Source organism: Brachycentrus maculatus, unplaced genomic scaffold (assembly GCF_059751285.1).
Source record: "Brachycentrus maculatus isolate JH-2025_06_01 unplaced genomic scaffold, ASM5975128v1 h1tg000077l, whole genome shotgun sequence".
Lineage (NCBI taxonomy): Eukaryota > Metazoa > Arthropoda > Insecta > Trichoptera > Brachycentridae > Brachycentrus > Brachycentrus maculatus.
This window is the reverse complement of record NW_028280831.1, coordinates 791,581-811,413: the sequence shown is the minus strand read 5'-3', so window position 1 is coordinate 811,413 and position 19,833 is coordinate 791,581. Positions and strand designations below refer to the sequence as shown.

At 32.7% G+C, this 19,833-nt stretch overlaps 1 protein-coding gene and 1 long non-coding RNA gene across 2 annotated transcripts in view; both read left to right on the top strand.

Moving 5' to 3' along the window:
* LOC148311081 (uncharacterized) lies at positions 1 to 5,193 on the top strand. The gene is made up of 5 exons (XR_015837309.1): positions 1 to 592; positions 987 to 1,162; positions 2,259 to 2,490; positions 3,055 to 3,435; positions 3,815 to 5,193. It is a non-coding gene; the product is annotated as an uncharacterized LOC148311081 (long non-coding RNA).
* Positions 5,194 to 7,100: 1,907 nt separating this feature from the next.
* The window catches only part of jvl (javelin-like), a 180,049-nt gene continuing 167,316 nt past the window's right edge, over positions 7,101 to 19,833 (top strand). Inside the window, exon 1 of the mRNA XM_088257278.1 lies at positions 7,101 to 7,535. Within this exon, the coding sequence (XP_088113404.1) occupies positions 7,488 to 7,535 (48 nt within the window). The 5' untranslated portion in view covers positions 7,101 to 7,487. The remainder of the gene's footprint in view (positions 7,536 to 19,833) is intronic.

Sequence of the window (19,833 nt, the reverse complement as noted above, 5' to 3'; positions counted from 1 at the left end):
TTTTAAATAAATTTGACATTTCGGACAAATTAAAATCTAAATCAAGACAATAATAAAGGAAAATTTTAGTCATTTTACTAATGCATAAATCTAAAACCAACAAGAAATAAATATTCTACCTAATTTGATATTCTGCTTGTAAAGTTATAAATACAGATGGCTGATAATTCTAGGGAATTGCATTCTATTGACTTGCATTCATCTCACATGGGAGGTATTTGCATCGTTCCTCTCATTATACAATTATACAAAAAATCAGATTCTTCTCTAGGAGTTCATGTTGAAAGTCCCCAGTCATCTAAAAACCAATTAGAATATAATTACAAAAATCCAAGGCAAAATATTGAAACTCCTAATTATAGGGAACTAGGTAAGAAGAAAGATAAAAAAGAAAGTAAATCAGACAAGAGTCTTCCTAAAAGCAATGCAAGCATAAAAAAAGACGATAAAAGAAAAATAAAATACTTACATAAAACTATTAAAAATGAAACTAGCCAAGATAAAGAGATCTCAGAACCAGAATCAAGTGAAGAAACATTTAAAATGTGCTTGGAAGTTCTTTCGGCAAAATGTTTAAACATTGCAGGAGAAGGTTTGTGCATTGAATAAATAAATTAATAATATTTGTTACTCTTGATACCCTGTTACCGAGCTAAATTGGTTAATAACCATTAAAATTTTTACACATTATAATTCTGAAATCATGTTGCACATTGGTTTACAAGTTCCTGATAATTGCTGAAGATGGCATTAAAATAGACAGTGTCACGTTTCAAATTATAAGACCAATCTGCTGATGGTTAAGCCTGCTTAAAAAACTACTGCTATTCTGAACAATATTGTTTTGGACATTAATCTGTTACATATTTCCTTAAGCAGGTTTCCTCTTTGTCGCAATTTTAAAATCATTCATATTTATAAATGTGTTTTTCAACAAAATGATCTTGAAAATTTTATATTTAATAAGACATGTCTTTCCCTCACAGATACACTTTCCACTCCAGAACATGAAATAAATCATAGTCATGAAAGTTTTTCAAGTATCAATTTAAACAAAATAACTCAAACATCAAGTGCTTTATTAAAAAGAGTAAATCCTCTTCATGGCAATGATAACTTTTCAAAGAGCAGCGTTGATATTAAAGAAAGTAATGTAACAATGGTATGTAAGTTTTTCTATACACTTTAAAAAATCAAGTGAGTGTAATAAAATATGAAATTAATAGTGTTTATACATTACACATAATGAATATGATGTGTTTACTCCATCTTTAATAAAATAATCGAAATGGATTGCCCTGCAAATGTCATTTGTTTATTGCGTTCAAGTGCCATTTACATTTGATAAAAAATCTTAATTTCTCTATCATAAACACAAACTGTTTTGCTTTGCGTGGCTCGGATATCTTTCTCTCTCCGGTCTCAATCCTGTGGACTGGTCTGCAGCAACAGATGACTCCTTCTTCACCATTCTGGTTTATTTTCCGAAACCCTCTTTAGCACCTCATACGTCGAGCAGCCACTGTCTTCGTATAAGTATATAAGTGGGCATCCTGTGCCGTTTATTCTCTCGATCGTACCCGCTATTATAATGTGCAGGAAACCATCTTGTCTCAACACGTGACCGATCCATTCGGCGCGTCTTTTGATATCTAATGATCCTAAATTCATATCCCGAAAGAAATAAATTATTAGATATAATAAAAATTTAATAAAACTACACTAATTAATGTGTGAGAGAGATTCTTTCCTCTTATACAGCTGTGAAACATGTGCACCTTACAAGGGTCCAAGCAACCGTATACTTAGCTTTGAGAATAGGCGTCTGTGAAGAATTTTAGACATGCGATAATTTGACTTTATGAGGAATGAAGAGATAAGGCGTATGACGCAGCAAATCTTGGCCACGATTGTCGTCAAGAAAATACGATTCAGTTGGTTAGGTCATGTACTCCGCATGCCTCCCGAAAGCCTTAATCAAACTTACCTCTTTTACAAGGCATCAGGTTCATGCCGCCCAGGACGACCACTGCTGACAATTCATCGGCTGCTCTTGTCTGAACTTGGTAGCCGTCAGAAAAGCCTGGAGGCAGTTTGTGGACTCCATATACTCCACATACGGAGTGTATGTGGTTTTTTTTAAAATCATGTATAGATAACAGAAAATATATATCAACACAAAGTGGTTTTCTATTTTATGAAGAGTGGTCTTGGTATTAAATACTAAATTTTGGCGTTATAAATATGTTACATTTCAGATGCAAGAAAAACCTATTGACTTATCCAATGATTCATCACTGCGAATTGAGTTTAGTGGAAATAATGTAATTCTTTCCAAATGTAAAACTACTGAAAAGGAAACACTGAAAACCGAAAACAATTCTTTACATTGGATGTCAGGTATTTTTGAAACTGAAATGCAACAGTTACATAAAAAACTAGATGACCTCAAAACACATATTATACAATCTAAATGCCCAAGTATGAAATGTAAGTTTGTAACATTTTTGTGATCATCGCATTATCACATATACATGTTTCGACCACTCCACTGATTCCTTTATTTATAATGAAAGTGTAATTTCTTTAACTTATCTATTTAATTGTATTACCAAGTTCTTTATAATATTATATATCGATATAACTGTGTCGAAGTACTTCATCCTATATTTTGGCAGCTCGAAGATTACTGGAACAACTGAACGGTAATGTTTGATGTTAAGGAATAGAAAGCGTTCCCTGAGAAGAGCAAAGTGTTAGACCATGCTCAGAAAGCTGTATAAAGTTTACAAGCTTTTTTGGTGCAATCGAATTTTAAAGTATAATGTGAGGAAATGAAAAAGATTGTAGGTTTATGTACTGCTTGAAACAAAACCATTATAACTTAGCATACCAATGTGATATATGGTCATACTTAGTAAGTTTTTTCAGGGAATTATAATTTAAGACCTGAAAATATGTAAAACTTATTTGAATATTACACAAATATGTGAAGTTTCTGCATGCCATACATTGCGTAAGTATTTAATAATTTAAAAATGTTTTTTCTCATAGGTCGAAGAAAATTAGAGCAACTAACCCAACAAATAATGAACAAAAAAGGAAATCATATGGAATTTATAGTAAATCATGATAGAATCTCTAGTTATACTAATCATACTAAAACTGGAGATTAGATTTTTTTAAATGACTTTTTTATTAATATTTTTAATGAGGGTTAAGGGTGCTTGGAATCAAAGTATAAAGTGCATGTTAAAATACTGGCAAATATCTAATAATGGAAAAATCCTACCTACTTATTCTATTCAACTTACAATAAATTTCAAACAAATGAATTAAGAATAAGCACATTGTCAGTTGTGTAAATAAAATTTCAGTTGTGATAAAATTCTAGTGCTATTATACAAAAAATAAAATGATAATGTTAGATTAAAAGTAAGTATGTTTGGTGTTTTATTATTTTTATGTATGTCAAATTATTGTTCTATTGAACTTTTAATGGTTTAGGATATTGAAGAACAAATTTATTTTTTTCACTAGAAAAAAAAATAGTTATTCAATTAAAAAGTTATATGTTTATGTAACCATTAATTACTAATAATAACACTAAATCATAACCCGTAAACTATAATTTATATAAATCTAATTTTTATAAACACTGCGTTTATATGATGCACTGCCCTATGCACCATTGGGGTGTGGGTAAGGGTTTTAATGAATGATTAAATCTAAGACATCTTCAATACTTAGATAAAATTTCTGTTAAAATTTGCTGAATTCAAGAGCACAATTTAATAATTTATATTTTTTATAGGGAAATGAAAACTTCAAAATCTGGGCATATTATTGAAAAGAAGTCCATTTACTTAAAAAAACTAAAAAGCATTGATGAAAATATAATAAACTCTCTACTGATACAAGAAAGCATTATACAGTCAAAATTAGCCCTAAATAGGAAAGAGGGTTTCAACAAAAACCATAACAAAATTCAGAAAATCTCGAAGGAAGAAAATATGAAGACTGAAATATGTATAAAATCTAATTCAATCATTGACGATGTGTCAAAAAAGTATATAACTGCAGACCGAATATCTTCTGAATTGTCTTTAAATGAATGTTTAAACGAAGCAATTGCCGATCTTGAAAACCTATTAAAAAGTGATAATTTTAATCAATTAGATTTGAATAACGGAGACTATTTTAAAAATATAGAAGATATATTGTGCAGTAAAACATCACTTGATAGAAATTTATTAGAATACATTGGTAATGAAAACAGAATGTTTATTGAGGATTTAATAGAAACACCATTATTTAAGATGATTGATGATGAATTATCAGCTAGTGATGTGGAGCGAGAAAATTCTAACCCTTGTCACATATCGATTTCAACAGAATCTCTGCTGTCTGACTTTTGTGATGATTGTTTAGTGATAACTCAAGTAATGAATTCGAAAAGCTCGCTTGTTGAAATAATTATAAGTGAAACACCACAAGCAACTTCAATCGTTGAGAAGTCTAGTTCGAATTGTATTTGTGAACAAACCACAGATGATTGCTTTAAATGCGTTGCAAAAAATAATTCAGTATGTTGTAAGTCCGATGACCAAATTATCCGCCCGTTTCAATCGTGTAATACCCATATTAGACCAATATTACCAGAAATAAGTAATGCAAGTTGTATTTGTGAAACTAGCTACAATTTTAGATCTGAGGGTGAGAATATGTTAGATATAAGAGCGTTGATTGAAATGCTTAATGAGCTGGATGATTTAGTTGAAACAAATTCTCAACAAGACGAAACGGGTGATATGAAAACGTTATCAATTAATAATGAGAATGAAGAAAAGCAAGGGGATGTAATTGAAAGTAAGGGCGTTATATCATTTCTTGAAGAAGGCTGTAACAGCGATATTGTTCAGTGGATTTGTTTCATACTTCTTCATTTTAGTCTAAAGCGTTGGAAAATGCAATGCTTCAGTATCATTTCATAAACAAGGCACACTGCATCGGCATTTTTGTCACCAACTAAATAAATAAATTGTAAAAATGTGAGCGTTTTTTCAACTGAACCTCTCCTTATTTTAGTATCAATGTATCAAATTTTTGTCCGTAGTATCGTTTAATATGTATTTATTTTGTAACATATTACTTTTTTCCTGACAAAAAATAAAATGTTTATATAAAAAACAACTTATTATTTTATTTGAATAAAGGAAATTTACTTGTATATGTAAATAAGGATGTTGCAAAATTATCCATTAGAACAGTTATTAAGGTATTTGAAGAATAAAAAACAAAAGTCATCAGTGTTCTTAAAATTTGACTCAATTTTAAAGTTTTTGAAAACAGTTTAAAATCAAATGTGTTATTTTGGAATTAAGTTTTTTTTGTCATTATTTTTTTATTTCAGTGGATAACTAACTGCATGTATTTATTTATTTATTAAATTTCTTGTTAAAATACATGTACATTGGCGAGCTTCATTCATTCATTATTTTCTTCAGCTATTGGACAGATTAGCATGTTATAAAATACTGCAAAAAAATTGCAGTAATTTTATCATTGGAGTCTGCAGGTAGATAGTAAGAAGAGGGAGGGTAGATATGATAAATACATCACAGACACCAAGATCAATTGAAAGTAAGTGTTTCTTGAATTCCTTTTGTAATTGGCTGGAATCGAACCTGTGATGCCAGTTTCGCGCTTGAGCGTCTACCCAACTACCCCATGAGTCATGGGCCATGACACCATTCATATGGGGATTAGTTATGTCTTCTTTTTTCGGTTTATCTAATTTAGGTGCATAAAATCAAAATTTACAGGTTAATGAAAAAATATGTATGTATTAAATACATTAGACAAGTGATCTGTCCGTGGGAAATCACGAACTGCCGATATTTGATATGCAAGAATTTTTTTAATTTAAATATAATTTATAACGGAAAAACCACATTAATACTACTAATATTACACAAGTATGCACCTAAATACAGCAATTTCATTCCATATGTATTTTTTTTTTCATCCAAGAGCCGAAAATTACGAGGATATCACAGTGAAATATAAAGCCTCACAATAAACGAAATAATTATGTTTTACGCTTGAATCGAAGTGATAACCAAAAGTACAAATGTATCGGTATCGACGATAATGACATATGACAGATGTAGCCTTACCACACACGACAGTTTTTTCAATTTCCGTATACTGAATTAGCAATAGAGTATTTTCACTCGGGAGACGTATTACATTTTGAAACAACACACATAAAAGGAATATTTGAAATTCTGTTTTAATAAAAGGTAAATTAAAAAATCATTATAAAGAATAAATAATGTTTACAGCGATAAATAAAAAAAGACAGGGTGGCTGGCGTTTTATTCTCTGCCTTCTCTGGCGATGAAGCGGCGTGATTGTTAGCTAGTTAGTTAAATATCCATCATTTTAAATTTGAAATAAGCTTACCGGATAACAGCATTTTACAATGTTTTTTTTTGTACCCATTCGGAATAAATCAAATCGAACGTCTCAGAACGCAGAATTCGGAATGTTCTGTTCTTCTGTTTGATTTACCTAATTCTTTCTATATGCTGTTTTTCGACGTTATTTTTCAATATTTTGCTGAATAAAATAATTGATTTTGCAGATTCTTATTCTTATAAAAAGGATAATTATAAATATAAAAAGGATAATTTATTTTATATTGAATCCGATATTCCATAATTCCGAAATCGAGAAACTCCCGTGTGCGTTAAGGCTCAAAGAAAGAATTTGGTTTATCAAAAACCAGACGTCAAAAATCAGGAAAATGAAAGAGATGGCTATATAAAACTGCAATATAAAGAATTGGGATTCAGCTTATCATTTGGTAAAAGAAGTTTACAAGGAAATTAATCATCAGAATATTTTGTATTTCAACAAAAGCATAATGCATATCAATAAATTTTGAAACCAAATATTACGAAATCAATAATGTAAGAAAAATAATAAAACGAGTGTTTGTCCATTAATGAATTCGCCTCCATGCTTAAAAGAGACGAGAGATAAGTTTACTCTCTAATTACCATTGCTGCCAACACAAGAAAAATGATTATTGCTGTTCTGTGTTTCTTGATGGCTGTCATCGGAGAAAAGTGAATTTATTCGTAAAATTAATATTGGAAGATGTAATTCTTATTGTTTAACGTTTGATTGCATTTACAAAATTAAACATTAAAATGAATAATAATTCTATCTATATTTCCGCTTTACAGCAATAATGTTTCTATGAGACAAAGTTATAAACGTGACCTCCTTCATGACATTCCTCCTGCGAACCGAATTTGTCTTAATTTCTTGCCCTTTTTTAATATAACGGTGCAGAAAATATTTTAATATATAATAATGTGAAACGTATAGTGTAAAATTGTATTATTTGTGGGTGCCGACTGTGCGGGAAATGTCCGCATTAAATCTAATACTCCTTTGAAGTGTCAAGATTCAAGATGAGCAGAAGTTACTATTCACCGGATTCACCAGCTTTCCAATATACGGTAAGGTTCATATTTGGTGATATTTATAACCTCGTAATTCAATAATATCTGTATATATTCCTAGCAATCAAAATTTTCGTTTGCGTTAAGTGATGTAGGTACTACGTCCGAAAATGCTTTCACAGTTTTTTAAAGGAATAAAAAAAAAAAAAAAAAACTATTCTTTTTCACTATCAGTAGTATTTAAAATATATATTTTATCTAACCAATCCGTTTAATATGCTATTCAATGTTTTGATTGGGAAATAAAATAGATTAGAAATTTGATAATTATTTATATTATGGAGACTACTATGCTGTTGATGGGGGGGACATTTGCGCAGTATTTTGGTATTAGTCAAAATATTTCCATACAAAGAGAATTTCTGATGCTATAATATGACCCCTGTGTATAGATATACGCCCTAATGTCCCCATCAACACTGTGTAGCTCATAACCTAGAAGAAAACTTTTGTAATTCTTCTATTTCAAGCCCTTTATTTCCTTTTTAAACATGCAAGAAGCCATGAAAAATGTCACATCAGCCTCTTGTTGCTCAAAAAAAGTCTATTCTTATGACTTTAAAAATAAAATTCCCCTTTTAGTTGCAATGTATTACATCCTTTGCACACGTTTCAATAACAAAATAAGTTTTTACCACATTTTCTCTAATTTTCACATAAGTTTCATTGCGTTCGAAACATTGAGAAAGAGCCTTAATGCCAGGCCACTTAATAAGCCAGAAAAATGCGGTCAGATTCATCTACTTCTACAGATATCCTTTCCTAGGCTACCTAAAGCATTTAGTATTGCTTGCCTTCCTCATACTGCCTAAAGCATTTGGTATTGCTTGCCTTTTTTATACTGCCTAAAGCATTTGGTATTGCTTGCCCTTCTTAGGCTGCCTAAAGCATTTGGCATTGCTTGGTACGGGTCGCTGCAAAGTCAATCTGCCACATGCTGAAAATTCACCGCAGACATCTATTTTCAAGCTGAGTACACGGATGCTCAGGGCCTTTATAATGTTCCATATCTCACAGCCATATAAGAGAATAAACGCAATGTTGGTGTTATATAGGTGGCATTTGGCCAGCCTTCATACTGTTAAATGTGGTGCCTGCAGGAAATACGTAATATGCCCTATAAATTTTAGTTTATATTTGGCCATTTCAATTAATACGTAGACTTACATCATAAAACAAGATGTACTTTATAAAGAAGATACATGTCTGGGTTCCCGTTGAAGTATTCACTTCCCCAATGCACACACATATCCCAACAGTGTTTCCACTTTTGGCAACAGTCCTGGAATGCTTCTTCTGTGATATCTTTCAGCGCATTAGCCTTATCTCACGAATCGTCTCAAATCTTCTTCCTTTCAAAGGTCTTTTGCGTTTGGGGAACAAGAAAAAGTCAGAAGGAGCGAGATCAGACGAGTGAAGTAGGTGGGGAAGAACAATGATCGAATGTTTGGCCAAAAACTCACAATTTCTGGAACCCGAATGGACTGAAGCTGATAAAACAATAGCACTCCAGCCCGTTGAGGTTCCAATTGTTTCCAAAAGTGGAAATACTGTTAGAATAAGTGTGTGTATCGGAGAAGTGAATACTTTGAAAGGGATCCAGATATGTAACTCCTAAATAAAGACATTTTGTTTTATGACATCAGTCAACGTATTAACCTTTTCCGTATGGACATAAATGAACGTCGGTGCGAATTTTCCTTAACCCGATGGTTGCCAGAGACGAGATATCTCGGCAAATGGCGGAGTGCCCGTATGGCCAGAGACGAGATATCTCGTCAGTACTTTTGGTGACGTATTACTCCGCAGTTTTAACTCATATTGACAATCTGTCAAAAACGGAACATACATTGCCATCAGTTGAAGTTGTCACAAAATATTTTATAAAGTTTTTAAATACTTTTAAGTGATTTATCGGTACCACTTTCAGCTGACAGTTGACAGATGTCATTAGGGCTACCACTCAAACCACTTGAAATATTGATTATTTTAATCGATTGTTTTGAACGCCAGGGGTTTTTATTTTGCTCAATTTTTTTGTGTTTTTCTTATTATTTTAAAATATTCCATTGATAAATAATAGTTGTGTGTTAATATTAAATTTAATAAAAACTTGCGTGTGCGACTTAGTGTGACAACCCTGAAAATTTGAAACTGGTTTAACTTCAAGAATAAAACTCTAACAATCGATGCGGGATATAATATTTGGTAAGTAAATTATAATTCAATAAAAACAACAAAAAAAAAAAATCTTTAGACAACTTTTTTTTTTCAAAAAAATACTTGGCCTGTTGAGCACTGCGGCGTAATTTATTTGCGGCTATGAAAAGGTTAAAGGAGTATCGACGTTAATGAACGTCAAAGTCCGTCTGTCAGTTAGTATGATATAACTTGTATAGCAATGACATCTGTGGATATTTGTGTGTAATTTTGTCATAATTGAAAAAATTCCGAAGAATTTTTTTTAACATAATTTGTATCTTCATAATACATTGATTTAATGAGAATTTTCTTTTTTCATGTAAAAAGAACCCACTCCCCAGAGAAAGTCGGACATCAATTTTTGTACTCCCAGAAAGGTTAATTGAACAGGCTGCATATAGTATAAAGTTGGATTTATTCCATGGTTTCAATATAAAGTAAGAAATAGTTCAGTATATACATTACTGCCTAATTACGCGCCCTAGTATTCCTACTCACCCATGTGTATTAAGTTTTATAACAATAAATATTATTAAATATAATTTCACTTTGTCAAATGAATTCTTGCTGTCACATATTGAACATCACAAGAAACATTATTATCTTATTATTATTATGCGGCTCCCTACTGATGGTTGGCAATCATCATTGCAATATTAACTTTGTCTGCTTCTTCCTCCTGGCTCCATCCTAACTTATCGTCTTTGTAGACTGTTGGGGTCAGCTCTCCTCGGGTTGAAGTCCTTCTATCATGGACAACATCACCTAGGCCTTACCAATTTCAGATCCTTTTCTTGGACGAACTTGTTTCTTCTGCTTCACTTTGCTTGTCCCTGGAATCCCACATGCTGGCCCTGACGCATTATCAGTCTCTGAACCACCAGAGAAGGATTTTTACTTTGTTTGCAGCCCCTCTAAATAGCGAATTAGTGCTACAGAGGAACCACTCTCTCACGTTTTTAAGCCAGGATATACGTCTTCTTCCTGTGTCATGTTTACCTTCCACTTTGCCTTGTAATATAATATGTATTATTTCATACAGAGAGCGGTTGTTAAAATGTTTTGTATATAAAACATCCAAGAATTGAAGCAATATGTATGGATGTTCAGTAATGGGTAGAATGGTAGAAGTTATAAAGTCTATAAAGTGATTATTTAAGCCTGCCAATGCCAGGTCGTAAGGCTCGTGAATGCCCAGACTTCCATACTTCCTTGGTATAATAAGGCGCTTCGTCTTTTATCCATGTAAATAAACATGTAAATGTTAGGTTGTTCAAAATCAATTTTTTTTTCACCAATCGTTTTGAAATTTTGACACTAAGTCGCATTCGCAATTGTTTTTATACACCTGCAAAAGGTAAAAAAATATTTTTGACCGCAATGGCAGCGCCATCTGTTCTGAGTGACAGCAACAGCAACACACGTGATACTTAGCATCGCTCACGGCGGACAGCGTGTTTCTTGATATTTGCTAAAATATTGTATCCCACATAAATTTCACAATTTCCAAGCATTGTGAAATTGAACATATTAGAAATGTGTTGTCTCCCTTTTTTCTTTTCAATTTAACCAGCCTGGCCCACAACAATTTGTAGTCGGGTGCAGCCAGCGCTTGATAATTTCAATAGAATACATTTCAAGTGATTCACTGCCCGCCTAGTCGGAGAGCCTTGCCCCCCCCCCCCTCCCGCGCCCCGCCCGACCCGAGCGCCGCCAGTGGCCGCCAAACGCTAATTGGATCACGATAGCCGATCGGCAAATCGGTTTCCGTTTCTATTTTTGCGTGTTATTATTGTTTCTGCGGCGCGCGTCGCCCCCGCGATCCGCCCAAACAGGTGGGCGGCCGCCGATGCCCCGCTCCAGTGGTCCCCAACCCACGGGCCGCGGACCGCTACCATCGAATGGTATATTTTGCCATGTATTAGTTTTGTTTTTTAAAAAAAAATCTTTTTGTTACTTTATTATTTGTGTTCCAGTCTTGTTAACCTAAATCTCATGTCCCAAAATGCGAAATAGAAAATACTCATCGGGAATATTGTATGTATATATGACTTATATATGTAATATGTTTTGAAAAAATAAAATAAATAAATAATAATACAAACTGGTTCTCGGTTAATTGACGCGGCAGCTGTTCGCGCCTGATTATTACCCTTTGATCGATTATCGCCTCGATTGAATGGGGCAATAAATAATATAGCTCGTATATGGTGATGGGCCATCGCGCTACCTTCGTGGATCCTTGGGCGTGCAGTGTACAGTGTACGCACTCGATGCGTGTGTGACGCACATTGTAATGTGGGCGGCTCCGTGCCTGCGGTCTAGTGGACGCTGGACACGCGTTGGAATGCATCGCCCCGGGCGCTTGCTCGCTACTGGCTTTACCCATTAATCGCCTTCAAGGGCCCGGTGTCCGACTTTGTCGAAGAAAAAAGGCAAAACGCTCTTGAATTCGATCGTCTTCTCAATACCATTGTTCATAATTAACTGTCGCGAGAGGTGGTATCATACTTACATGATAAAAATAGTGAAGGATATTGGTACCATAAACCAAGCTCTTCTAAACCTTATACTATGAGAACAATAATTGCTCATAAAACTATATTAAAAAGGAATAATGGTAATGAGGTAAAAATTAACAAACCTTTTCTTCTTCTAACCCTTATCGGCACCAAATGGTGCATAGGGCACTGCATCCTATTGACGCAGTGTTATCTTGATCGTTACTTATATGAAGGCAAATTTATCACTCCTGCGCTTCTTCAGGGACCAGACCAGGGTAATATTAAATAAAAATTAGAGTGTAAAATCACCAATATTTATTTTCACATCGCCTTGGGAATCGAACCCGGGACCTCTCCAGCGCGGTAGCTAAATACGCTAACTATTACACCACGGGAAGGACAAAACAATTAAACCAAGCTAGGACACAAAATGCTGAATCCTCTTCTAGCGGAACGGAAGGTCTGTTGACGAGAGTCAACAGTCCAGCTTCTCCTGAGGAGTTTTTCATGGTTTCCTCCCAGCAATGAGCAAATGCTGAGAAGTTCCTGATTTTCCCACTCTAGATCATCCCTCCTTTCCAACTCTTTTTTTATTGAGAAGAAACAAAAAGCTTAATGTCTATATATAAACTTTGCACATAATAAGCGAGGTAAATAAATGCAATTCCCGTCAATACCAAAGCGCTTAATTTTAATAAATTATTATCGATCCGAGAACATTCACGGCTGACACGAAGGTATGCCACCGCCTCGGGGTTTTGGGTTAGGTGCTACTAGATTTACCCATTTTTATTTTTCAAGGATTTGAGCCTTGACTTCGCCCATAGGTGCGATATAATATGATAATCTTCTACTCATATGGTGTCGTGTTCTACATACTCGAGATACCTGTTTTGATCATCGATTTTATAACCTTAATCCCTTTTCAAAAATATTTTTATCGGTGAATTTCTTTACAGTTTTTTTTTAAGTTGTAGTTTAAAAAAAAGTGTAATCGTTGGTTTAGTCCCTTATCCTGGTAATCCTTAAACATGTGTTACATGTGTCAGAAAGGAATATTCTTATCTACGAGTTTATGTAGAAATGGGATTAAATTTAATCAGATTATTAATGTTTTAATACCGTTTTGGAAGTCGTAAATTATTCATAATCATAATACCCTTACGGCCAGTGACCAACCTAACGCAACATAAAATTTTGGAAGGTACCCAGAGATATTTGTATAAACTTCTGGTATGCATGTTATAAAAGTGAAGATTTTTTTTTATAGATTAGGACAGGACGTTTGATTTGTAGAACTCCATTTTAATTTATATATTAAACGTTAAAAACAAACACTGATTTTTTGAGTCTACTTGATTGTATTTTATTGTTCAAAAATACATTTAAAAAAAACACATAAAGCCATGTAACAGAGTCAAATAACACCAACTTATTATAATATTATCTACATTTGTCTTAACCTATAAAAACATTAATTGTCTCACAATGCTATGACAGCGAGTGTATTTGCCTAGAATTTTCACTCATGAATTACATGAAATTATAGTAACTTTAAACATAAAGAGTAAATCCACTCACGAGTAGGCATAGGTTATGAAACTTATAAAGTTGAAACCTGAGTAGGCTCATGATAAAGGGTGTTGCACAAGCCGCAGCAAGATTTCAGAGTCATTTGGGCGTTAGGTAATTAATACAATGCCATGTCAATGGATTCGTCCTTTCCCCGAAAATGCCCCATTAGCTGCACATGTTAAAATTATTACTAAAGTACCTAGAATTGTATATCTATATAAGGACCACCAGTACATTTAATCTTCACATTCGTTTGAAAATAATTGTCACAAAATTGATTTTATGCGTTTTTTGACAATAAAATACAATTTAGTAGACTCGAAAAATCAGTGTTTATTTTAACATTTTTTAAATGATATACAAACCATATTCAATGTTTTTTTTTTACACGGACTATAGCAATAATAGATTACGTAACCGATTAAAAAAATATAGCATATGTTTTGTGAATTACATACCTGGTATTGTTCTTTAAAACACTTGTTTGATTAAAAAAGTAATTCATTAAACATACGCTGATGTTTATTCAATCACAGTGCTGTTAGCGCTACTACTACAAATAGTTAATAATTATTTTTTCCACTTAGTCGTGCCTCGATGGGATGGTATGAGGAGATTGTAAAACTGATATCTCAACTTAGATGAAGAGGATTATCGAGATGGGGATGTGGATATGAAAAACTCATAAGCGGAGTGAAACCCAGCATTTATAAATAAAAATATGGACCCACTTCAAACATCGTAAGATTGCAGTCTATAAAAAAAACATTGAGAATAGCGTATTTAGCATTTTTTATTAGTTTATTACATTTAAAAATGTATATAATGATTTTTATTTCATATTTTTTAAACTTGAAATATACGAGTATAAGAGTGTTATTGACGACGAATCTTTTTCACTTTTTGGCATATTATTGCTACCACTATTACCATTATCCACAGACTGCGATCCGACCTCAGTATAATGAGAAATAGAAATTACTCATCGGGAATATTATATGTATATATGACTTGTGTATGTAATATGTTTTGAAAAAATAAATAAATAACAGAGTCAAAGTCTGGACATTTGCAGAGTTTGTTGACTTGTTATTAGCTGGTTACATTGATCACTTATACACCGTGTAACATTTCTCATTCTGAATCATTATTGTAAAATTAAAATTGTGATTTATACGGATTAGAATGTGTATTATCTTGATTGTTATTTAATCTTTACATCCAGTCAGACCTTTAGCCCAAGGTTACACGACTCGGATTAATTACATACTCCGTATGTACACTATCTTGCTGTGTACGACTGAGGGACGTCAGAAACGCCAATCAAACTGCACTTATGTAGTTTATTATTATTATTATTAATATTTATTATTAGTAGATTTAGTCCCCCGACTCACGATCATTAAAAAAACACAGCGCTTAGTAGTCAAAAGAGCGATATTTATAGTGCATCATTTTTCGAACTTTATAGTGTAAATATCATATCTTACATTTATATTATAAATATTATATATTTTTCTTTACATATACTCTTGTAGATGCTCACTGCCCCATTCCATAATGGCAATCGTTATTTAAGCATAAAAACCAAGAAAATGATATCATAATTTAAATTTTCCCCGAAAAATTGGAAAACCCCTTTAAAGACATTTCACCCATGGGATATTATTCGATATCGACAGGTCGGTCCTGTATATTGTAACGTGAAATACGTCATGGTGTATGAACGATACACGGCATAGTAAAACTAAAATAAAAACAATATCGCAGGTCTTAAAAATTTTAACAAATTGGATCACCATTGACATATTTGTATTAATTTGTTTCCTGAAAATTTTAGTTGTAATAAATGTATCTGTGTCACTTTTGTGTCATTCGTTTTCTTTTTTGTAATATTTAATTATTTTTTAAATTATTTATCGTGTGATTGAAGCCTAAAACACCAAAGCATTTTATTATTGTTCGGTACTTGATAAATTCGTCATGGATATTTTAATCCAAGTATTTCGACCCGTTATTATCCGAAACTATATCACGATATGTTACACAATAAGTATCTCGGTATGACAAGGGGAATGCTCGACATTATCATGTTACATTTTATCCTTACATAAGTAGTTATTTAAAAAATAACTAAAGGTTTTTTTTTCTTGTTATATGAATATTTTCAGATGAGACGTTATCACAAGATGTTCCTCATTTAGTGTGGGTATGACCAAATTTTTGATAAAGAATGATTTAAATTGGAAGCAGAATGTGCAAAAGAAGGTATTCAGTTAACAAAAATTGATGAGGCAATAGGACATAAAAATCTATCGGATTTAGTGGTAGCTTATTTAGAAAATATGACAAGACGAATAAGACCAATGAAAGAGCTATGTGACAAATCTTGATTGATATAATATATTTTATATCAATTAATATATTTTATATCAATCAATTATTTTAGGGATCAACCTAATTAATTTTATTGCCGACAGAATTTCCTTCTTTATATCTTCTCGACACTTTTATCACGAGGCGCTACTATACCTCCATAAGCGATCTCCATCGGCCATCCTTTTGCAAAAACATATTTTTGTTGTTCCGTGAACAGTTTCGAAAAAAAAAAACTTTGATTTTAAACTTGATTATAATTTCATATTGACATTTTATTTATTTGGTACTTTAATACTAGCTATAAAAATACAGTGAACCCCCCTATAAAGTTGAGATATGTACTGCGTTATCGCAGGGAACGTCATAGGGCGTAAATGTTTTAAAATTTTGTATTTTTATTTAATAATGACTCATTTCAGTAATTTCCGCTGGTTATAATGTAAAAATACAATTTGAAACATTTACGCCCTATAATGTTACCTTCGATAACGCGGTACCTACCTATCTCAACGGTATGAGGAGGTGTACTGTATACGTTTTTTGACATGTTTGTATTTTTACAACCTAGATAGAAAACTAAATGTTGAGAAATTATGCGCTCGAAATATCTTGAAATAGCTAATAATCATTAGGGGTCTCAACAGTTTTTTTGTGATTTTACTTTTTTATACTGACTTAATATTAAACATCTTTGTTCTTACTGCGAACATGAATGATGCGAAGATATAAACCTGCATAATGTTATGAACGCTTCTATTTGCCTTGATCTACATTTTTTACCTGTGTAAAGTACCTAGAATAGTTACATCATTACGCTTAAGTGTTTGATTACTTACAAATTGTACAATTCGCATTAAATTTGGCCTATTTTTTAACGAAAATCTACATAATAGACCTCTTCAATCAATTATCATGATGTACTCTTAATCAAAAGTATATATATTATTGCGCCATTTTTATGTTTTTTATTTGATTATGATTTTCTGTAAAATCATACACATAGAATATATCAATCTAGTACTGCTGAAGTGAAAACAATAAGTTTAATGTCAACTGCTTCGAAACCGGTTTCTTTTCATGCCATGTGTATTAAAAAGAAACCCGATTAAACGTTAATCTAATTTGTATTACTTGCCAGACCCGTGCTGAATAGTTTAATACCTGTTTATTCAATTTTAAAATCCTACTCGTGATTTTCTGTAATAAATAAAAGTAGGAATCGAAGGCTCGACTCGCGATCTGTTATATAAATCCAGACACCCCATACCACAGCGCTTTTAATAGATAGATAGTTAAACAATGGTGATTTCTATTATATTTGCATCGGCTAAATGAATATTTTTATTTATTTCTATGTTATTGAAACAGAAAAAAATAATATTTAAACCAAATAGCATTTATTTCGTGCCCTTAAGTATATGATTTTTATAGGGCACTGCATCGCATTGACTCAGTGTTATCTTGATTGTTACTTACACGAAGGCAAGGTGATCACTCCTGCGCCTCAGGGACCAGTCCAGGGTAATATTGAAAAAATATTAGAGTGTTAAATCACTATTTATTTTCACCCTCCCCTGGGAATCGAACCCGGGACTTCCAGCACGGTAGCTAACCATTAGACCACATAGGAGGACAGAGGAGACGGAGGCGGATGAGGTATTTTACCAAACTAAATAGTTAACAATGCTTTTAATATGCAAAAAATACGAGATTTTTTAATCATTTTAATCTTATATTTTTATTCATCTTCATTCTTCAAACCCTCATCCGCACCCAATGGTGCATAGGCCACTACATCACATAATCGCAGTGTTGTCTTGATCGTTAACACATGAAGGAAAGGTGATCAGCCCTCTGCTTCAGGTATCAGTCCAGGGTAATATTGAATAAATATTAGAGTGAAAATATCACTTATATTTAATTGACCCCTTCTGGGAATCGAATCCGGGACCTCCAGTACGGTAGCCGAGCGTGCTAACCATTACACTACTGAGGCGGACATCTTTATTACCAATGCAAAATTACTATTTTTTAGTCATCTTTCTTGTCAATTTTATCAATTTATCTTGTCTTTACATATTTTGTTATATCGGGCTCCCGAGAACCTTTTTTTGTAATTATTTTTAATATTTATTGATTTGTCAAAATTTTGATATTGTATTATTTCTTTTATTTTATTTATTTTATTTTTATTTATTTATTGAACGGCTGACGCCTTTAAGATAATACATATAAAAAATACATATACTTATACAGTATCTAATACAAAAATAAAAATACACTAGTGAATACACTAATAGAGAAACAAAAAGTCTTGTAACAAATAGTCTTATAACATAAAATCATAATTAAAAAAATAGAATAACAAGTAGTAAGCACTAGTAAATACACATCTCTTTCAAACACTATCGGCGAGCAGTAAGAGAGAGTGAAACACAACGTTTAAATTTATCCATTATAACATGGAGAAGAAATGCTGAGAAAGTACAGATTTCAAGGAGGTATTATAAAGGATTTCAAGGAGTTATATAGTATTGACCTTTTTATAGTGTTGGTTGAACTGGTCGCTGTCTCCACACATATCCCGGATGATCAGTAGAAATTTTGCACCACGTTTTCCAATCGTGATGAGACATCACTTCAAATTTCAACTTTCTCGCAGATCGAATGTTTCGATTCGGTTATTATTTATTTTTTACACTTCACATGTCAGTGAAGTGTTTCGCCTTCTTTGAGGAGACACTTTTCGAGTTTTATTGGAATGTAATTGGATGATCGATGGCAGAAATTAATCCTGCATCTGACCTTTATGGTGTTTTTTTTATGTACTTATTATACTCGTACATAACATAAGTACCATTGCGATGTGTGATGCAGTAAAACGCAAAAAACTGATATCTTTATTTTATCGTTATTTCAACATGCATAAATAAATAAAAATATTGAGATGGGAATATAAATGTCTGGGTATTTACGGGGCTTGCGACCGTTGGCTGATTTAAGTGATCACTTTATGTACTGTGTAATAAATACCATTCTACTCGTTTTTTCTGCTTTTAACCATCATCCGCTCGAAATGGTGCATAGGGCACTGCATTATATCGACACAGTGTTATCTTGATCGTTAATTGTATGATGGCAACATCCCGCGCCTCTTGTACCAGGGTGATATTATGTAAATATTACAGTGATCATAAATCACATTTATTTTGATCCCCTGGAAATCGAACCCGAGACCTTAGCGTAATAGTCAAACGCGCTTATCTCTACACTACGGAGACGTGCACTCAAAGACACCCAATTACTACACTCACTTAATTACACCCAAATATTTTGTTCTAAAAATATATGGATACTTTCGTCCTAAAAACTATGTACTCTCAAAATATTACGATTCTAGTTTGAGCGACTTAGGCTGTATGTTGATGAATAATTAATTTAACACTTCCTATTATATATTGTTATCCTTGCCAGACGTCCCGGTTTGACCGGGACAGTCCCGGTTTTCAGACAAAATCCCGGTATTTGGCCGTTTTACTTCACGTCCCGGTAAAAAATAATTTTGATTATAGATGACAAAAAATAATTAACCGTGAAGGATTATTTAGGATAGTTACTTTGTCATTTATTTCACT